This window comes from Hyla sarda, chromosome 4 (genome assembly GCF_029499605.1).
Source record: "Hyla sarda isolate aHylSar1 chromosome 4, aHylSar1.hap1, whole genome shotgun sequence".
Classification (NCBI taxonomy): domain Eukaryota; kingdom Metazoa; phylum Chordata; class Amphibia; order Anura; family Hylidae; genus Hyla; species Hyla sarda.
In genome coordinates this window covers 300,443,543-300,465,880 of record NC_079192.1, presented here as the reverse complement: position 1 = coordinate 300,465,880, position 22,338 = coordinate 300,443,543, and the positions used below count along the sequence as shown (strand labels likewise).

Here is a 22,338-nt window from a genome sequence, read left to right as displayed (position 1 = left end):
ATTATAATAGAGGTCGTATGGGGTCCTGACTGCTACCTCTGCAGCCCCTGTGTGAATGCATCATTATGAGTTACAGGAATACATCACCACTAACTTTCTCATTAAAATAAAAGTAGAAGACTTGTTTGGTCTGACCGCCCATAAAAACAATTGCCTCCTTATTTTTCTCCTCCATGATGCTGTTCTTGCCCCTTTTTAAATCGCATGTATAAGCACAGGGATTCAGTAAAAGTCATTTCCCCACCAGTAGATTGATAAACACCATAATTTCTTGAAGACGGACACTAATCACAGAGCCTGCTGCAACTGCCACAGAGCCTAAAAATGCCACTAGGATTCAGAAATTTGGCGTTTTCTATATTTTCCGTTTAACTCCCAGCTAACATTTGGCCGCATGGTTTTCATGATCCCAGCACCTGTCCCACAAAAAAAAAAAGTATGTTATTTTGGGCAGAAGCCAACAGATGCCATTAAAAAGGGATCCAGTATATAAAGTCTTGTCCCCTATCCACAGGAAACGTGTCAGAACCCAGGGAGTCAGACCACAGACTCCCTGCCACCCCAGCTCGCTCCATGCGTAAAGGTGGCTGACACATCTGGGCATCTCTATGGAAGATCTTAAAGGGGTACTACTGTGGATATTATTATATATATATATTTTTTTATTATTAACTGGTGCCAGAAAGTTTTACAAATCTGTTTATCACTTCTATAAAAAAAAAAAAAAAAAAATCTTAATCCTTGCAGTACATTTTAGGGGCTGTATACTAAAGAGAAATCCAAAAACAAATGCATTTCCTGTGATGTCCTGACCACAGTGCTCTCTGCTGTCCATTATAGGAACTGTCCAGAGAAGCATATGTTTGCTATGGGGATTTTCTCCAGTTCCTAAAATGGACAGCAGAGAGCACTATGGTCAGGACATCACAGGAAATACATTTCTTTTTTGGATTTCTCTTTAGTATACAGTCCCTAAAAAGTACTGCAAGGATTAAGATTTTTTAATTAAAGTGATTTAAAAATCTGTTTAACTTTCTGGCACCAGTTCTTAACCATTAAGATCTAAATATATAGTACAAGCTCTGTACTTCACTACAAGCCATGATAGCCCCCTGAAAACAATGGCTCCTGCAATGGAGGTCCTGGCACCATCTATTACAGTGGTCTTCAACCTGTGGACCTCCAGATGTTGGGAAACTAGCTTTAAAAACGCAGGGACCGCCGGGAGGTAGAGCACGCAGGGACGTCACTGACATCCCATGCGTGCGCCCGTAAAGCAGAGCATCGGGGAGGACCGAAGATGACGCGCGCATGGTAAGTGACCAGCGGGACGTCATCTTCGGTGTTCCGACACAGACACACAGCCTCCAGCCATACACTGTATATGGCTGGACGCTGGATGTCTGTGGGGGGACACTGCCTGCCTAATGTGGGGGAACTATTCTGCCAACCTAATGTGGGGGGGGGGGGGGGGACTATACTGCCAACCTTGTGGGGGTGAAATATACTGCCAACCCTAATGTGGTGGGGGGGGGGGGGGGGAACTATACTGCACCCAATGTGGGGGAACTATACTGCCAAGCTAATGTGTATTCTGATTTAATTGTAGTGTTGCTCGCGAATATTCGCAAAGCGAATTTTATTCGCGAATATCGCATATTCGCAAATATAGCACTATATATATTCGTAATTACGAATATTCGTTTATTTTTTATTTTTTCCCACAGTACACATCACAGTGATCACCCCTCTCTGCTTCCAGCTTGTGAGGTGTAAAGAAGGCTCTAATACTACTGTGCAAGACTGGCGTGCGAATTTTCATTTATACTAATTTTTATTTATGATAATTTTCGCATATGATAATTTTTCGCATACGCGAATTTTTGCGTATGCGAAAATAAAACGAGGATATTACGAATATGCGAATATATGACGAATATTCGTCCATATATTCGCGAATTCGAATATGGCCTATGCTGCTCAACACTATTTAATTGTTGTGCTGGCACTTTGAGGGGAAAAAAGTTGGCGTGCATTACAGTTCAGGCACTCGGGCTCAAAAAGGTTCGCCATCACTGCTATAAGGTATACATGGATTTTTTTCCTAACACTATTTAGCTGTATTTAAACATTTATATATGTAGAGGAATTTCTGTGCAGCATTAATAAAGGATACAGGCTATTGATCTTAAACTGATGAGTGATTGGCCACTATTACAGGCTGCACCATCCCTTTATATGGTCTCATTTGTAAAAACTGGTCTGGCCCAATATATCTTGGCACCAGGACCCAGGCCTATCACCGGCCAAGGCAGGACATCTCTGCAGCCCACGATTAGCTAATCTGCAGAGTGATGCGTTGACCCCCAGAAGCAGGGAGTTAGGAACCTGCATCGCGAAAGATAAGTATAATCTGGGCTATTTTTCCTACAGTACTTACTGCCAAGCAGCAGGTCAATATCCCAATACCCTGTGGTCAACCCAATCCCCACACCCCCCCCTCCCCCCCGAAAAAAAATAATTAAAAAAACACCCGATTTTGTATTTCATTTCCATATGTGCCTTTCAAATTTGGACCACAAAAATATTAAGGCAATATATATCAGTTGTAGGGGAGGATGTCACAACTTGTAAAGAATAGTCCCTCAGTACTGTTTGGCAGTGTAGACGATGGGTACACCATAGTAGTAGTCAGTATAGCTGTAGTTTGTCACTTATTTTGTAGTAGCACGGCACCTAAACTTTAGGCACCAGAAAGATGGGAAAAGCACAAGGTTAAAGGGGTACTCTGGTGCTTAGACATCTTATCCCCTATCCAAAGGATAGGGGATAAGATGCCTGATCGCAGGAGTCCCGCCGCTGGGGACCCCCGGGATCTTGCACGCAGCACCCTGTTTGTGATCATTCCCCAGAGCGTGTTGGTCCTGGTCTGATTACCGGCGACCACAGGGCTGACGGCGTGTGACATCACGCCCCCCTCCCATAGGCTTGCATTGAGGGGCAGAGCGTGACGTCACACACCTCCAGCCGTGTGGTTGCCGGTAATCAGACCCGGAGCGAACACGCTCCGGGGACTGATTACAAATGGGGTGCCGCATGCAAGATCACGGGGGTCCCCAGCGGCGGGACTCCTGCGATCAGGCATCTTATCCCCTATCCTTTGGATAGGGGATAAGATGTCTAAGCACCAGAGTACCCCTTTAAATTGTTTTCTCCCCGTCTTGCTCATAACTGCACTTGACAATCTTTATAGACTTCCTCTACGCAGGTTTTGATAAATCTCCCCCTAGAAAGAGTGGTGGAGTTGCCCATTTTTTAAAGAGACCTATGAAAAATGAAAGCAATCCGATTGGTTGCCATGGGCAACTGCACCACTCTTCCTCTGTGCAGTTTGATAAATCTTCCCTCTCTAGAGTCTACTCTGTGCAATAAAGAGACAGAAGCACTTATTGACAAAAGAAGGTGGGCGAAGTGCTCGTTTTTTGTCTGGGACACTCAATTTCTGGAAAGGATCACACTTCATATGTCTCTGCATTGAGAAACACAAATATACTGTAGTTTATTTTATTGATCTGCATTTAAATTATATTTCTTATTTCCCTCTTGACATAGCCACCGCTAAACAAAAAGGAACAAAAAAAGTGCTAATAGATAAGCATTATCTGTCGAGTCCTTATACCACAAACTTATTCTTGGTAAGGGAGCTGCTCTTGGTAGCAGTGTCTGCATGTGCTTGATAACCAATGACCACTTTGGAAGACAGGCCCAGTCTCTCTTTATACACTTTACTGCAGAGGAAAATAAGAGGATACGAGTAAGTTTTCACCTTACTGGTTGTGGTGCTTTTCACTATAGTCTTATTTAAAAGCTAAGAGTAAGCAGAGATCTGGTCTGGATGAAGAGTTCAATTCTGTACAGAGGCTATGCTGTTTGTTAAAGAAACTCATAAAGTTTCTACACTATTCATACAAAATAAAACAGTTAAATTATACATACTAAAGAGCTACTCCTACCCAATCCCTGCAGTAGTCAGATTTATTTAAGACTACCTCCTGCCAACTTCATCTCAAAGACCATGTCTCAAATCCGCTCTTCCCTCAAGTAAACTATTCGTACATGCCCTCATCTCCTGCTTTGACAACTGCAACATCCTCCTCTGTGACCGTCTATCAAACACTATTTGCTTTCCTCTAATTCATCCTTTAAGGGGTACTCCGCCCCTAGACATCTTATCCCCTATCAAAGGATAGGATGCGTGATCATAGAAGTTGCACCACTGGGAACTGCCCCCCCTGCGCTCTCTCCTGCAACACCCAGTCATCTGCTGCATGGAGTGAAGTTCGCTCCATGCCTGATGACGTGCGATACAGGGGCCGGAGTATCATACCATCATGCCCCACCCCTCAATACACACCTATGGAAGTGGAATGACAGCTGCCATGCCCCCTCACAGACTTGCATTGAGGGGGCGTGGCATGATGTCATGAGGGGGTAGGGCTGTGATGTCACAATACTCCAGCCCCTGTATTGCTCTGTCATCAGGGACAGAGAGAACTTCGCTCCGTGCCGCAGATGACACTGGGTGCTGCAGGAGAGATCGCTGGGGTTCCAAGCGGCAGGACCCCCACAATCAGACATCTTATCCCCTATCTTTTTGATAGGGGATAAGATGTCTAGGAGTGGAGTACCCCTTTAACTCTACTGTCCAACTAATCCACATCTTTTCTGCCAATCCCTTCACTGACTACCTAATACCAAACAAATGTAATTTAAACTGTTCACCATGGCATAAAAAGGCTGTCCACAACCTGTCCCCCTTTGTACATCTAACCTGATCTCCTGATACCGCCCCTCACGTAATCTCTATTCCTCACAAAACCTCCGCCTGTGCTCCCTTCATCCATACCTCACGAACTGAGAGACTTCTCCCGTGCTTCCCCATACACTGGAAGTCGCTTTTACAGCTCAAACCCACCATCAAGATCTCAAAAAGCAAATTAAAAAGACATCTCTTCAGGAAAGCCTAGATCCCACAATAACCCTGCTGCCGCTGCACAGGGATTGGCTACTTTCCAGATGACCAGCTGTTTGCCTCCCTTTGTAGATTGTAAGCCCTTGCATGCAGAGCCCTCTGTCTATATCACATTCATTGGGCCTCCTTTACTAAGAGTGTAGGGTTTTTACTATTGGGAAATTTTTCAGACTTCGGATTCCACCCTATTTACTATAGGGATCACAGATTTACAAGTCGGGAACATTTTCTGACCAGCTTTTTCTAGGTGGAAATTTCCAGCCATTTATTCACAACATTTTCTGTGAATTCAATAGTAAATAGGTCGGGCTGTGAATCCATGCCCCTTCGTTGCATACATGCCCCTTTTTCGGCTTTTTACAATGCAATGTTAGGTTAGTTGGATTCTCTTGGTGTACACTGTCGCAGTGTCTGAGGCATGTTTCAGACATGTCTCAGACACTGCACCAAAATAACTTGGAAAAACCCCATACAAAAAATAGTTGTGTTTTAGCTTGGTAAATTAGGGCCATTGTATTTGCCTTTGTGTTTTGTATTTTAATCCTTATATATGTTAAGTGCCTTGTGACTAATGTGCTATAAAAACAAAAAAAAAAAATTTTATAATATTTTTATAATATGTATATTAAAAAGTAATTGCAGCACAGCTCAGTCCCAAAAACAAGATGGGTGCCAGCGTCCAGACCAGATCAGGGCCTCCTTTAGACAAAAAACTCCAATGACGCAGCACTCCAATAAAAAAAAAAAAATGCATTTTATTCACACATCTCAATACAGCAACGTTTCTGCTCCTATGGAGCCATTTTCAAGCCTTTCAGGCTTGAAAATGGCTCCATAGGAGCAGAAACGTTGCTGTATTGAGATGTGTGAATAAAATGCACTTTTTTTTTATTGGAGTGCTGCGTCATTGGAGTTTTTTGTCTAAAGGAGGCCCTGATCTGGTCTGGACGCTGGCACCCATCTTGTTTTTGGGACTGAGCTGCAAATATTTTAAAATTATTATTATATTTATATACAATATATATATATACACATATACATATATATACACATATACATATATATATATACATACACACACAATTTTTAAACGCAAAAAGCCTTAACTGTAGCATACATGTCATCTCACCCTATATAAGTAACAGCCTCTCGGTTTTCAGCCTCTCTGGTCCAGATGGCGATCTTATCTCCTTTTGCCCGAATGTTAATAACTGCGCCACAGACTTCTTCACTGTGTTCATCAAAGGCTTCTCCAATCAGACATAGTAACTGGACAAGAGACATGAAAAAATGGTTCATTTGGTTGATGACATTTACATTGATTTTCTCTAAAATACCCTGGACAATCTTTTGAATTACATTACGTGTATCACATGCCACCTTCATTCACTATAAAGCTATGTTTACATTTCCAAGCAGAATATCATGGGAATACTGAACTTGGAAATTCTGCTGCAGCATAGCCCCCTTCATTTCAATGGGATTCTGCTGCACTGTATCCGGCAGGATTTCTGCAGCATGTTTCTGCTGCAGAAATCGCGATTACTGCGTCCACAGAAATATTGAACCAGTTAGTAAATTAATTGCCGTCTATGAAGAGGCCATATTTTCAAGTGGTCCTAGTAACAGATTCAAGTAAATGTGTGCAGTGTCCACCTCTAATGGCAGACATTCTGCACATTTCCAGCAGTGTGAACATGGCCCAACAGTGTTTCCAAACCAGGATTCCTCAAGCTGTTGCAAAACTTGTGGTGAGCCATGGGGGTACGATGTGAGGTGTAGGGGCAGATTGTGTTGCCCCCTTAAGCAAGCCATGCCCTGGCGTCACAAACACTATGTAACCACCCAAAGGTAATCCCATTTCTCCTAGGTTAGGCAGGGTTTAATAGTCTAAGGCCAGGTTAAAGGGGTACTCCACCCCTAGACATCTTATCCCCAATCCAAAGGATAGAAGATAAGATGTCAGATCGCCGCAGTGCCGCTGCTGGGGAGCCCTGGGATCCCTGCTGCGGCACTGCGCTATCATTACAGCACAGAGCGAGTTCGCTCTGCACATAATGACGCGCAATACAGAGGCTGGAGCATAGTTATGTCACTGCTCCGCCCCTCGTGACATCACGGCCCGCCCCTTTCAATACAAGTCTATGGGAGGGGGCGCGGCGGTCGTCACGCCCCCTGCCATAGACTTGCATTAAGGGGACGGACCGTGATTTCACGAGGGGCGGAGCCATGACGTCACGCGGCTCCGTCCCCTGCATCGCCCGTCATTACGCACAGAGCGAACTCGCTCTGTGCTGTAATGATAGCGCAGTGCCGCAGCGGGGATCCCCAGCAGCGGCACCGTGGCGATCTGACATCTTATCCCCTATCCTTTGGATAGGGGATAAGATGTCTAGGGGCGGAGTACCCCTTTAAGGTTAACGGTAGCTTTTTGAACATGTATAACAGTCTTTACAGGGCAGTAAGGTACCCAGAGAGGTAACACGAGGGAGCTTGCTGGGACTTGCAGTGACTTGACAGACTAGCACAGCCACACTGACTAGAATAGACTTGACTGAAGATCGTGACAGCAGACAGATGACTTTACATACAGACTTGTGGCTGGAATTGAGTTTTCAGGCCTCCAGATGTACTGGACACTGGCTCTGAGACGTCTGGACTTTACCTCAGCAGAAAGTGTAGTGTAAGAGCAATGGAGGCAGATTACAGCACCTACCTTATCAAGGGGAGCTGAGCAAGTACCCCACAGGCTAGCTGGGTGTCACCTGGTGCTCTCTGGGTAAAACATGACAACACCTTGGGGACAGAGTGTTTTTCCACCCCACTTTCGTTTTTTCCTCCTTACCTTTTAAAAATCATAACCCTTTAAATTTTGCACCTTGAAATCCATATGATGGCTTATTTTTTGCACCACCAATTCTACTTTGCAGTGATATCAGTCATTTTACCCAAAAATCTACAGCGAAACGAAAAAATAAATGCCATTTTGTAACCTTCCGTTTCTATGCAGTACATTTTCCGGTAAAAATGAAATAATATTTTAATCATATAGACCTACAGAATAAAGATGATACCCTACTTATATAGGTTTGATTTTGTCTTACTTCTGGAAAAAAATCATAACTTAAAGTTTATACGTTTAAAATTTTCATTTTCTGACCCCTATAACTTATTTTACCGCATATGGGGCGGTATGAGAGCTCATTTTGGGTGCTGTGATCTGAAGTTTTTAGCAGTACCATTTATGTATTGATTGGGCTTTTTGATCACTTTTTATAAATTCTCATGAAGTGACAAAAAATACGCAGTTTTGGACTTTGGAAATTTTTTGGTTGTACGTCATTGAACGTGTGGATTAATTAACAATATATTTTTATAATTCGGACATTTCCGCATGTTTATTTTTATTTTGTACACAGTTTTTTTTATGGAAAAAAGGGGAGTGATTCAAACTTTTATTAGGGAAGGGATTAAATTATCTTTATTCACTTTAAAAAAAAATTTTTTTAATGTTATAGCTCCCATAAGGGGGCTATAACACTGCACACACATTGATCAATGGTTTCGCATAGGAAACCATTGATCAATGATTCTGCCAGTTGACTGCTCATGCCTGGATCTCAGGCACTGAGCAGTCATTCGGCGATCGGACAGCGAGGAGGAAGGTAGGGGACCCTCCTGCTGTCCTGTAAGCTGTTCAGGGTGCCGCGATTTCATCGCGGCGATCCCGAACAGCCCCCTGAGCTAACTGGCAATGGTTTACTTTCACTTTAGACGCAGCGTTCAACTTTGAACGCTGCGTCTAAAGGATTAATAGTGCGCGGCACCACGATCAGTGCCGCGCGCTATTACCCATGAGTCGGGCCCAACCCACTATGATGCATTATAGACAGGGAGTGGGCGGAGGGCACACAGGTATGCCCTCCGTCCAACAGGTTAAACATGTGACAACATCAAAAAGGTCATTTGCCCTTAGTATATTACTTATACACATTATGGGGGAACACTGCAGGTGAGCCCTGAGGATGTACAGGGACACAACCAGACAGGACTGTAGGAGCATATCCCGTACTGGGACATCACACTTGTAGTGTATCTGCCTAAGAGCATATTCCTCAAGCCAACAAGTTCTTTATCTGAGTCACAGTATACAAAGTGATAGAAAAAGGTCTTGAGCACAATTCTTTGCTAAGGCATTATTTAACTTAGTTGACAAGGCACATCTATAAAGCCTACAGATCATGAGGTCACAAGTCAAGAGTCAAGAGTCATTGATAGCAGGAGGAAGGGCTGTACTAGAACACAATAGGGGATATAATGGCAACAACAGGGTATACAGACAATGGTTTTGCAAGTAGGATTAGACCTTATAAAGTGGATTTAAGTCATGGAAATCTACAGACCATTTCATGATTTGTGTGAGTACTATAAAGGCTTGTCCAAAGTAAGGGAATCATAATAAACATAACCAAAATGCAAAACCTTTATCATCTCAAAGCAAGAAGATCTCTAGTATACACACTGTATAGTAATGTCCACAAAACTAATAAATATCACCTCCTTGCTAACCAGGGCTTTTTAGTATTCTTTGGGAATCTGCCTACTTACCTCCATTAGTTTTTTTTATTTATATAAATGGGGTAAATATTCCTCTTAGGAATAGGCACCACTTCTGGTGTATGGAGATTTAAAAAAAAAGGCCATTAATAGTAATGAGCAGCAGGGGCCATATTAGAATTTGCGATATTTTGAGAATCTATTGGCAATTATTTGTCCTATGTTTGCATATTTGCTATGTTCTTTCACCCCCCCCATGCAAAAATTTGCATGAAAAATTTGCATAAATTACGAATATATAGCACTATATTCAAAATATTAGTGAAATGCCGATATCTGTGATAGAAATTTGCATTACGAATATTCTTGCTCAACCCTAGCCATTAAAACTCACCAACCAAGCCAGAACACCCTACTCTCTACTGATGAGGAGCAAATACTCCGAAACAGTGCTGTCTGCAGATTGGTCCTCTCCTCTTCTGGGGAGAAGTCTGTCTTGGCATTAAATCCCAATCAGTCTCTGAGACTCCATAACTAGAGCTAAAGCTGATGTCCAGGGAATGTGATGAGCTGCTTTGCATATTTCATATATATACTGTAACTGTATTAAAACAGCACATGTTCAAGGCTCACATTCCTGATGTTTCCAGAACCACTTGCACTTTTATGCATTAACAGCAGAACACATGATCAATCATTTCAGAACCTCCATCCCAGGTCATGGGAGATTGGCCTCCAAACAATGAGGGAATACAGCACCAGAGACCTTATTGTTTTTAGCAGCTGTTACTTACGGTCTCAAGCCAAAGGGAGTCTAGGTCACTGTGTCGTTGCTGCTTGGAAAGAGTGATAAGCCACCTTCCACCCCTTTTGTTCCGACTATCTTCCCACATGGGCTCAATCCCATCCTATTAAAAAAATATATATAAAATAAAAAATAAAATAAAACCACCACGACTCTTCTCTTTAAATGGATTTATTAGATTATGGCTAAATTAACATACCGGGTGTAAGTTATTTTTTGGGTCTATCACTGCATTTTGTAAAAAGGTTACAAGATTTTACTTAGTTTGTTAGGGTCTGACTCCCTGCCCACCAGTCCCCTCTGGGTAGCAGCATCCATGTAAGGCTCTTTAAGGGACGAGTATGACTTGTTGCTATACTACCTGTAGAGATGAGCGAAGTTAAAGTGATTCAGACTCTGCAGTTGCTGACTTTATCCTGCATAAATGAGTTCAGGTGCTCCGGTGGGCTGGTAAAGGTGGATACACTCCTAGAAGAGAGTCTCCAGCCACAGGAGCACCTGAAAGCGCAACTCATTTATGCAGGCTAAAGTCAGCAACTGCCGAGCCGAGAAGTCTGACGAATCGAATCACTAACTTCTCATCTCTAACTGCCTCCTATAGGTGGCGGCAAAGGGAAGATATTTTCCTACTAGTGGAAAGCTACTTTGCGTACCCCCCCCCCCCCACCCCCCTAAATATGGAGCACTGCATGGCATAGTTAAGTCTCCATATGCCAGTTTAGCAGTCTGTGTGACAGCTGATACTTGGTTAATGCCTAGGTTGATGCCAGGAGCACTTGTGGTCCCTCAATAGGATTAGTGAAAAGGGACATGGAACCCGGACCCTTGAATGTGCCTTCTGGCCCAAAGGAAAAGGGAAGGTTTGTTGGGGGCCCCCTCTCTCAGAGAAGGGCTTGCAATGGACTGCATGTGTGTCACGTTTGCACTTTTTCTTGCACGTGGCTCAGTTCTTAAAGAAAAGAAATGTTTTGTTGAAGGCAGCTTTACGGGTCATTACAGTTTTAAAATAATCTAAAACCCATTTTTTTAAATAAAATTATATATTTGTTTTGCTGAGAATTATTAACCAAAGCCTAAATATGCAGTCATGGATGTAAAAGTAGTCTCACCTTAAAGATGGAGTAGTCACAGCCAGACGACAACTTGCTTGCAAGCTGGATATGAGTATGCAACCTAAGAGATAGAAACCATGATGGTCAAAGCAAATTTCTTTAACACCTTCTGACCAAATACTTCTGTAAATGATGTGCAGTTGATTTTTTTTTGAGCACATGTAATCCTTAGGAAGAAAAGCCCACGTGTGCGAATAGGATACCTTACACAGCCTTCCTAAACATTTTTATAGTTCTAAGAGGGTCTCACCAGTGCATTTTGAGGAGTAAACTTAAAAGCCATATTCATTGTGAATAGAAGTCCAGACCAGGAAGCCTTTTAGGCTTCTTTCACATGTTATATGAATGCAAAATATGCTCATCAAAATTCGTCAAAAATATTGTAAAACCTCTGAGGAGACCACCCAAAATTACATTTAAAAAGGGATCTTGGCATCATAACCCCCCCCTATCCCCCCCCCCCCTCACATTACACCTACTCTACACTCACCATTGGCTTCCTATTAAATGGACTTTAAACTATTTTCGGAATGATTATGAGAAAAGGTAATACCTGGTACGTTGAGTCCCATTGGGAGAAAAGAGCCATATAAATACCTGTTCTCTTATCTCTTATTGGGGCAACTGAAAAACTGTCACATCTCTGGTCTGTACAATGGGTGGTCATAAAATGGTGGTCTTTTGGCGAGGTTTTCTGTATATTTTATTTTCTTCCACAATCCTAAATCACTGACCCTGTAGTAAAAATAGTACATAGGACTGTACTTACGCCCAAAAGTCTTCCACGGTGTTAAATGTCGTTACCAGGCGCAAGTTACACTGCCACGGTTGGCTTTTCACATTTTTGAAGAACCAGAGTGCCCACCTAGAGAAGTGATAAATATCAGTGAAATATTGGATACTTTTGGGAATTAGAGATTTCCTGTGCCAAGAAATGTATTCCCTATCCGCAAGACCCCCGCGATCTTCTGTACAGGGCCCCGGCAGAGCTGCTGTGTTTGACATTTGTACCAACTGACCTGCTGGGTACAAAACATGCCCACTCCATCTCTGTGGGAGAGGCAGAGGGACAGCGTTCCTGTGTCTTTGCCTCTGCCATACAGATGAATGGAGGGGCATGTTTCAAGCATCTGACGTGCTGGGTACAAAACGCACTCTAGCAGCGCAGAGTGGGTCCCCATACGGGAGACCATGGGGGGAGGGGGGTTGGGATATTTCTTAGCACTGCTAATTTCTTAGCACTGCACATCTTTAACAAGTTATAAAAAAAAAATATTTTTTTTTAGCAGATCTAGCATGTTTTTGAACCATTTGTAAGCTGGTCTCTAAATCTAGAGACTATTGCATTCTCTTCTCAGCTTGTTTTACTTGTGAAGCTCCCACCCTTGTAAAGAATGAATTCCACAGCTGGGAGGATGAGGTGAGGTAAGGGAACTGCTGCAACAATATCTACGGTCAGTAAACTTAGAGAAAAAGTCACTTTTCGACACTCCTAAAATTTCCACTGTGTAAGCACCCACAGAAGTCTGAGCCCATACTGTACTACAAACGTATAATGCACAGATCTATAATATATAGTCTCGAGCAAATAAGCTGAAAAATAATGATCTCTACCCAAGATCTAACATTTCATATTTTCACCCAGACTTCAGAACCACAGGGGAAATTTATTGTTTGTGTTTTTTTTATTGAAATATATTTTTTTAACCATTTCTACTGGTCTATACTTTGCGCTGTTGTGCAATATTATACGTGTGTACAGAGAATGATAAATTTTGCGCAAAATTAGAAAACTCCACACGGTACTTCAAAGTAGTCAATCTGACACATTTCTGCGTGTGCTCATTGATGGTATGGGGTTGCGCAAAATAATGCTGCCATGCGTCAAATTAGTGCTAGACTTCTCAGAAGGTGCACATGATAACTCCAGCCACCTTAACAGAGAAAAAAAAAATGTAAATTCTTTATCAAAAAATGCACACAAACAAAAACACATTGCACAAAAAACAGTGCAACATAAAACAGAAAGCCAGTGTAAAACAAGTATACCGTATATACTAGAGTATAGGCAGAGGCCCCTAATTTCACCCCAAAAACCCAGGAAAAGTTATTGACTCGACTATAAGCCTAGGGTGGGAAATACATCATCCCCCTGTCATCATCCAGACCCCCGTCATTAATACCCCCTGTCAATCCCATCAGTGGTCTTCAACCTGCGGACCTCCAAATGTTGCAAAACTACAACTCCCAGCATGCCCGGACAGCCATCGGCTGTCCGGGCATGCTGGGAGTTGTAGTTTTGAAACATCTGGAGTAGAGATTAGCGAACTTCCAGTAAATTCTATTCGTCACGAACTTCTCGGCTCGGCAGTCGATGACTTATCCTGCGTAAATTAGTTCAGCCTTCAGGTGCTCTGGTGGGCTGGAAAAGGTGGATACATTCCTAGGAAAGAGTCTCCTAGGACTGTATCCACCTTTTCCAGCCCATCGGAGCACCTGAAAGCTGAACTAATTTATGCAGGAAAAGTCATCAACTGCCGAGCCGAGAAGTTCGTGACGAATCAAATTTACTGTAAGTGCGCTCATCTCTAATCTGGAGGTTGAAGATCCACTTCTGGGCCTTCATCATCATCATCCAGGACCCCCCCCCCCCCTTTTTGTTTTCTACTCACCTCCCCTCGGTGGGAAGGGAGGGTGAGCTGGTCCGGACCATCTATGCTGCATAGACAGTCCAGTGGGGAGGGCTAGTAGTTCCGGGCTGTCCATCTTCAGCGGGAGGCTCTCTTCTCCACTCCGGCCCCGGAGTAGTGACATTGCCTTGACGTACATCACGTCCGTGCGCATGAACATCCCTGCGCGGTGGCGTCAATGCAGCGTCACTAGTCTGGGGCTGGAACGGAGAAGAGGGCCTCCCGGTAAAGATGGACAGCCTGGAACTACTAGCCCTCCCCACTGGACGGTCTCTGCAACATAGATGGCCCCGACCAGCTCACCCTTCCTTCCCACCGAGGGGAGGTGAGTAGAAAACAAAGGGGGGGGGGGTATGGATGATGACGAAGGCTGCATTGGTCTTCGACCTGTGGACCTCTAGATGTTTCAAATCTACAACTCCCAGCATGCCCGGACAGACGATGGCTGTCCGGGCATACTGGGAGTTGTAGTTTTGCAACATCTGGAGGTCCACAGGTTGAAGATTGACAGGCCAGAAAGTTTTTTGTTCACTCGAGTATAAGCCGAGGGGGGGGGGGGGGGGGGGGGGGACTGGGGGGGGTTGGGGAGTTTTCACCATGAAAAATAGTGCTGAAAAACTCGGCTTATACTCTACTATATACGGTAAATGCCGCCTCCCCCCCAATTGCCTTTTTAGCCTAATGAAAGTAAAGTACTGTATATAAAAATACATAAGAGTTCCTTGGAATGTATGCAGATGCATTCTATAAGAACCTGTAAGTGGCTCTGGTTGGTAGGAGGAGGGTTACTTCACAGATTTATGCTATCAAAAAGATAAAGGCGGGCAGGTTCAAGAAAGCACCAAAAACCTCTCGTGTGCGCAAGATTCTGGAGGAACGTGTCCTCTTACAGCACCGCACTGAATAAAACAAAGTCGTTTTGTATCCATGGCTTTAAGTCGCATAAAGGGAAGCCTTCACTTCCAGGATAAACACCACATTACTAGTGGGGCACCATCTGTTACTAAATACATAAAACTTGGTAATACTGCTAAAGTATGCTTATGTTTAATTCTCTAGAGGGTTGCATCTGGGACCACTGAATATTCTATTTTAGAGAGATTTAGGCCTGGTTCACATTGCACCTCTCTAGAACATCATTTTAATTATTAATGTAGCACATCAATGTTGAAGTAGAAAAAAAATTTGACACATCGTGACACTAACAAAATGCCAGTTTGGGAAGATATGGGGGGGGGGGGGGTGGTGGAAGGAAAAAACCTCACCTCATCTGACTTTTTTAATGGCATTATTTTTATTTTTGCCATAGAATGTGTGGTGAAATGAGTAAGGGGGGGGGGGATTGGAATTCTATGCATTACAGTTCATAGATGAGAGTGACATTATCTTTATTCTTTTAGCCAACAATTACCGAATTTATATGGGTTTTATTTTACTATTTTTTAATGTTTGATTATGCTTAGAAATTGCTGTTTATTTTTTAAATTTTTATCTGTGGGTCTTTTTGGTCATTTATTGGGCAATTCTGCGCACAATGGTGCCAAGTATCTTTGTTTTTTTCATTTTTGAAAAAAAATCTTTGTGAGGAAGGGATTTTATATATTTAAAAAAATTATTTTACATTTTTAAGTGTCATTATAAGCAATCATTCAATTGCTTGTACTGTTTAGTGTTATGCCATGGCATAACACTACTTGTACCATCTGCCAAAGGAAGACTAGCAGAAGGTCAGCGAATGTCACCATTGCAGTGAGGAGAAGTGCTCTGGTTGTCATTTTAACTGACCAGTCCCCCGAACCCACCGGCAACTGTTATGTCAACATTTAGATGCTGTGATCAATGCAGTGATTGCGGCTTCTAAAGCGTTAATGGCAGACTGAGATCGCTGATGTCCATGATTGGCTGCAAGTCCTTGCTGCTCATAGCCAGTACTCAACAGGTAAAAGTCACGCTCAGATTGAGTGCGCACACTGAGTCCTCTGTTGTGAAGAGGTTAATTGTCAATTAAAGGTCTTTTCTCAGAGTTCTGTTACTTTTTTCTTCCCCATCCTATTGTCAGGCTGAAGCTGCTTATCTAATAGAGTGCCACCTTGTGGAGGAACTCTACCAGCAGCTGCAAAGGATTCACTCTAAACTCAATATTACCTGCTCTGTAAAAGATGTCTTTCCACATGTTCAACAACAGCCACTTTTTTCTTTTTCTTCTTTTCATCTCTTCGAGGAAGCTCCTTAAAGGTTAACTAGAAGAATAAAAATAGAATATATAAGTTTACTTCAAACATGCGCACATAGATACAAAAACTGTATGGCTACCACAACATAGAAATCACAGTGAATATGTGGAGTTTTGACAAATTCCTCCTGATCTGCAGCTTGTTTAAAAAGGGAAATTGTTATCATTTTCACCCGCACAAACCTGTTGATTCAGGCATGTAGTACGGGTAACACCGATAATACTTACCTGTCCCTGATCTGTAGTCATATTGGCCTGTCATCTTCCTCATTCGGGAGGAAGGCTTTGTGCACCGGTGGAGATTTAGGAACATGCTGACATCACCACTGCTAAGGCTGCATTCACACCTCGTTTTTACGTTACGGGTGCCGGCTGGGGGAGGGGCAAACTGGACTCTCCCGTACCCCAGCCGGCACCTGTAACGTAAAAACGAGGTGTGAATGCAGCCTAAGGCTGGTTTCACCTTAGTGTAACATGGTCACGTTTTTGTATCCATATTATGGCTGCAGGTCCTGACCTTATCATAATACAGCCACAAGTCCTGGCCTAACTGCGGACACTAACAGTAGCCTATTCAGTTTTACCTGCACTTACCTGTTGGTACCGGTGTGTAGTGTAGGTGACACTAATAACTATACTTGCCTGTCTCCTACTGCTATCTTCCTGATTTGGATGGCAGGCTTGGTGCGCGAGCAGAGCCTTAGGGTGCATGCACACCACGTTTTTGCAATACAGTTCCCGTATCAGATTTTTGATGAAAAACGGATTCCTCGAAACCTGACTAAACTATCAAAACGTTTGTACAAATTTTACCCCATATACGTTTTTAGCTTTTCACTCCATTATGGATAAAGTTTGTTTGAAATTACAAAAAAAAAAAAAACTGTGCAAAGTCAAAAAAACGTATGGAACTGTATGCACATACGGTTCCCATTGACTCCCATGTTAAAAAAAAAATAAAAAATAAAAAAAATGCGTACACAGTTTCAATACAGTTTTTTCACCCAGACTGAAATCCATGGTAGGCTACGTTTTGGACACGTGAAAAATTGACAAAACCGTACAAGACGCAAAATGGACACAACCGGATGTATTGTTTGGCATACGGTTTTCAATGGAGAATCAATGCATACAGTTTTCAATACGGTTCTATATGGTTTTCAAACTGAACACGTATACGGGAACTGGATTGCAAAAAATGTGGTGGGAATGCATTCTTAGGGTACGTTCCCACACGGCGTATTTTGCTGCGTATTTTCCTACCCATTGACTTCAACAGAGAAGAAAAAATACGCAGCAGCAAATACGCCGTGTGGGAATGTACCCTTATGGTATATTCCCACAGTCAGTTTGTGAGGCCCAAACCATGAACAGATTTAAATATTAGATCGGAAAACCTGAATGTGGATGGAAAATTAAAGGGGTTCTCCGGTGCTTACACATCTTTTCCCCCTATCCAGAGGATAGGGAATAAGATGCCTGATCGCGGGAGTCCCGCCGCTGGGGACCCCCGTGATCTTGCACGCAGCACCCCGTTTGTAATCAGTCCCCGATATTACACCCCCTCCTGTAGGTTTGAATTGAGGGGCGGAGCGTGACGTCACACGGGGGCGGAAGCGTAACATCACACACCATCAGCCCTGTGGTCGCCGGTAATCAGACCCAGAGAGAACACGCTCCGGGGACTGATTACAAACGGGGTGCCACGTGCATGATCACGGGGGTCCCCAGCGGCGGGACTCCTGCGATTAGGCATCTTATCTCTTATCCTTTGGATAGGGGATAAGATATCTAAGCACCGGAGAACCCCTTTAAGAACAAATTTCAACTGTGATGAAATTGATACTTTAGTCCTGAAGTCTTTAGGATCAAAGGAAGAGGGCAAAACAGCATTGTCCTAAACATAGATGTGACTAAACAAGATTAAAGTACAATGGTAAAGTGTGAGCGCACAATGTCATATACATAAATATACTGGGGGGGGGGGGGGGGGGCGGCTGTTACTGGATATAGAACAGTGGTTTCCAAACTGTGGAGCTCCACATGTTGCAAAACGGCAATTTCCAGAGTTGTAGTTTTGCAACATCTGGAGGTCCACAGTTGAGACCACTGTTGTAGAGGAACTTAGGACACAGGGTAAAAGGCCATTTTTTTTAGGGTAACTTTACACACAATCAATAGTTAATGGCTCTTACAGTAGTTTAACGGTTCAAACTCTTCAGATGTTTTCTGGGAGTTAATAATTTAGAGTCTCATCACATTCATCTATAGCAGTGGTCTCCAACCTGCAGACCTCCAGATGTTGCAAAACTACAACTCCCAGCATGCCCAGACAGCCGCTGCAGCAAGCTACTTCTATGGAACATCATAACCACCAAGAAAGACTATTTAATAACATTGAGCTAAACACATGTAATACTATAAACTGCAGACAGGAATATGAAAATGTCACAACACACAAAGCCCTCTGTGAGCCCCTACTCTAGTATCATTCCCACTCACTCCTTCAGCTTTAGCCATGTCAGGTTAGCAGAGGATCAGCCTAATGAGTTACCAGCCTACTATTTATAGGGAGCATAATTGCATCTTAAAGGTACAGGACACCCTCCTAAGGTTTCCTTCAGGGTAAGTTCACACGTACATAATCCTCTGTGGATTTACCACAGCGTAAACTCTGCTTGTGGAATTTCTGCTGTGGAATTCCGCAAGCATAATTTTCACAGCAGCAAATCCGCAAAGCGGATAATGGTGCAACCCATTGACTTCAATGAGTCTGAAGTACCCTCAGACACAACTTAGGTGTGAATGTACACTCAGAAAAAACTCAAGGTAGGTTTACTCTAAGATCCTGCTAATTAATCGTATCCATCGGCGTCCTGCCGAAAACGCTGGGAGCAGTGGAGCCTATTCATTTGTATGGCTGAACAGTCACCTAGTGACTCCATTCAGGACATGTGCACTATTTCAAAAGTGCAACAGCCGCCGCTTTTGAGTCTGCTTAAAATAGCAGATGCTTCCCAAACTGACTAGGTGACTAGGTGACTCTATTCAGCCATAGAAGTGAATGGGGCCCATTGCTTCCATTAACAGTATGAATTGGATTAATAGGAGCAGGAATGTAGTGTGGACTAAGGGTCCACGTGTTTGCTATACAGTTCCCGTATACGGTTTCAAGTTAAAAACTGCAGGGAACCGTATAGAAAACCGTATGCATTGACTTAACATTGTAAACCGTATGTCAAAGCATCATCCGGTTTTGTCCGTTTTGTGTCTTATACAGTTGTATCTGTTTTTTTTACCCGTACCCAAAACCGTAGTCTACCACGTTTTTTGGTCCGGGTGAAAAACTGTATTACACTGTATATGTTTTTTTTTTTAACATGGGATACAATAGGAACTGTACAGAACTGTATGTGCGTACGGTTCCATCCAGTTTTCACTATACGGTTTTTGACTTTGCACAGTTTTTTTTTCTTGTAATTTCAATCAAACAGGTGAAACTTTATTCAAAATGGAGTGAAAAGTTAAAAAACGTATGTTTTTTTCTTAAAAAACGGATGCAACCGGACATCATTTTCCAAACCGTATACAGTTTTCAACCGTATATGGGTTAAAAATTTGTACACGTATTGATACAGTTTAGTCAGGTTTTGTGGAATCCGTTTTTCATCAAAAACCTGATACGGGAACTGTATTGCAAAAACGTGGTGTGCATGCACCCTAAGCCCTGCAAGTGAACGTACCCTCACATTACGGCGATTCCATCTGTTATGGGCACCAACTGATCAGCCGGCTCTAGGATCACTCGGATATGCGCCATCTCCATAGATGTCAATGCATTTTGAAGCTGATTCTGTACTCAAAGGGGTCCAGAATGTGAACAGCGCATCAGAATTTCTGAGTAATTTCAAAAGCTGCCATGTGTGACACCAGCCTCCTTTTTCCCACATTTAGGTTTTTTTATGTAGTTTTTAAAGCCAGATCTAGAAATGGATATAAAAAGAGGTGAAAAATAATTTCTACAGTAATAGTTAAACCCATTGTTAAGTTAAAGCCTCCTACAGAAGTATGTAACTACAGACCACAGTGTGACCCAAACACTGGTAAGGATATGTTGGGAGGTGTCAGACATCATCTTGCTGCAGAGCATACATGCTATATAGTACTGACATGAAGCAGGCTGAAGAAAGAATACACATTTCCATCCATGTGATGGCTCCTCTGATTGTCTTTTCTTTTGTCATCTTCTCCACTTGGCTCAGACTTTCATAATAACATCTTTAGCTGTTTTTAATCTCTGCAGAGTTTGTTACCCACGTCTTATGTTCTATACAAGTGCTGAATACTGCTACACATTGTGCCCCTGCCATTGCTTCATTGCACTCCTTGAAGTATATCGCAACTCTGGCTGTGCCCTCTGAAGTATATAGTACTTTCAGCTGTGCCCAGGAAGTGTATGTGTGTGTGTGTGTGTGTGTGTGTGTGTATATATATATATATATATATATATATATATATATATATATATATACTGCATATATCAAATAAAATCCTCATATCCTGACCTCTTATCTCGTCCCCATATGCCATCCTCGTAGCCAGTCCTCATATCCCGCCTTATATCCTGTCCTCATATCCCATCCATATATTCAGAATGACATGCCATCCTCATATCTAATCGTTATATTCCATCCTCATATCTCATCCTCATATCCTGTCCTCATATCCCGTCCTCATATCCCGTCCTCATATCCCTTCCTCATATTCTGTCTTTATATCCCGTCTCTTGCACTAACTCTGCACCTCTTCCTGGACAGTTGGCAGAATGTTTAAATGGGTTCTCCTCCTAATTTGTTTTAAATCATCTGGTGCCAGAAAGTTAAACAGATTTGGAAATTACTTCTATTTAAAAATCTTAACCCTTCCAGTACTTATCAGCTGCTGTATGATCCACAGGAAGTTTTTTCCTTTTTAAATGTATTTTCTGTCTGACCACAGTGCTCTCTGCTGACACCTCTGCCTGTTTCAGGGGAACTGTCCAGAGCAGGAGCAAATCCCCACAGCAAACCTATCCTGCTCTGGACAGTTCCTGACATGGACAGAGGTGTCGGCAGAGAGCACTGTGGTCAGACAGAAAATACATTTAAAAAGAAAATAACTTCCTGTGGAGCATATAGCAGCTGATAAGTACTTGAAGGATTACCATTTTAACATAGAAGTTATTTACAAATATGTTTTACTTTCTGGCACCATAAAAAAAAAAAAAAAAAAGTTTTTCATCCGAATACCCCTTTAGGTCCCGGACAATGTCTGCAGCTCGAGAGTAACACGATCAGGAGATGTATCTGTGTTGTCCCACTACCGCATTTCATACGGTACTTATTTATCTATTGGTCCCCGTAGCCAGAGTCCCTAGGACTTAGTAATCTCTGTTAGTCAGTCCGCCCCTAGTCGCCTCTATTATAGTATATAGATTTCTAATTTGTCCATAGAATAATGTATATAGTATTATTTCTGTATATAAATGTTTAATTACCTGTTTCTATTATCGTTACAGGACCTGCGGGTCATGTGACAAGGTGAACTCTATGGTTTTAGCTTAAGGACCTTTGGAGGCCCTCTTACGTCAGTAATCCCATCACACCATGTACTGGTGAATGGCAAACGTTCGGACCAATCAGAATCGCCACTCCCCCTGCCCATATAAGGGAGAGGCGGTCATCTTCTCACTCTCTTTCTCCTGGCTCTTGATGAGAGAAGACCTATATCGCAGTAATCGCAGTGAGTTAGGCCTGAGCCTTGCGGCGACGGCTGAAGGATCTAAATTATAGAGTGTGTCATCCCCTAAGCACTCTGCAGTATCACCGGACCCAATATTTCCCCTAAATCCGGATGGATCTGCACATCAC

At 42.8% G+C, this 22,338-nt stretch overlaps 1 protein-coding gene across 1 annotated transcript; it reads right to left on the bottom strand.

Annotated features, from left to right (window-relative positions):
- Positions 1-3,558: 3,558 nt before the first annotated feature.
- Positions 3,559-21,038, bottom strand: EIF4E1B (eukaryotic translation initiation factor 4E family member 1B). The gene is made up of 8 exons (XM_056569889.1): positions 20,995-21,038; positions 20,173-20,194; positions 16,342-16,436; positions 12,276-12,371; positions 11,504-11,567; positions 10,384-10,497; positions 6,162-6,301; positions 3,559-3,788 (listed from the first exon to the last, which is right to left on the bottom strand). Exons 1-8 carry the CDS (start codon positions 21,036-21,038, stop codon positions 3,674-3,676), a joined length of 690 nt encoding a protein of 229 aa, XP_056425864.1. The 3' UTR covers positions 3,559-3,673.
- Between the last annotated feature and the right edge of the window lie 1,300 nt (positions 21,039-22,338).

Coding starts and splice junctions, on each gene's coding strand:
- EIF4E1B (XM_056569889.1), bottom strand. CDS start 21,038: ATGAGGACTGGCTACGAGGATGGCATATGGGGACGAGATAAGAG. Junction 20,195..20,994: donor ATATGGGGACGAGATAAGAG/GTCAGGATATGA, acceptor TGCCCATAACAG/ATGGAATCGCCGTAATGTGA. Junction 6,302..10,383: donor ACTCCCTTTGGCTTGAGACC/GTAAGTAACAGC, acceptor TCTCTTGTCCAG/TTACTATGTCTGATTGGAGA.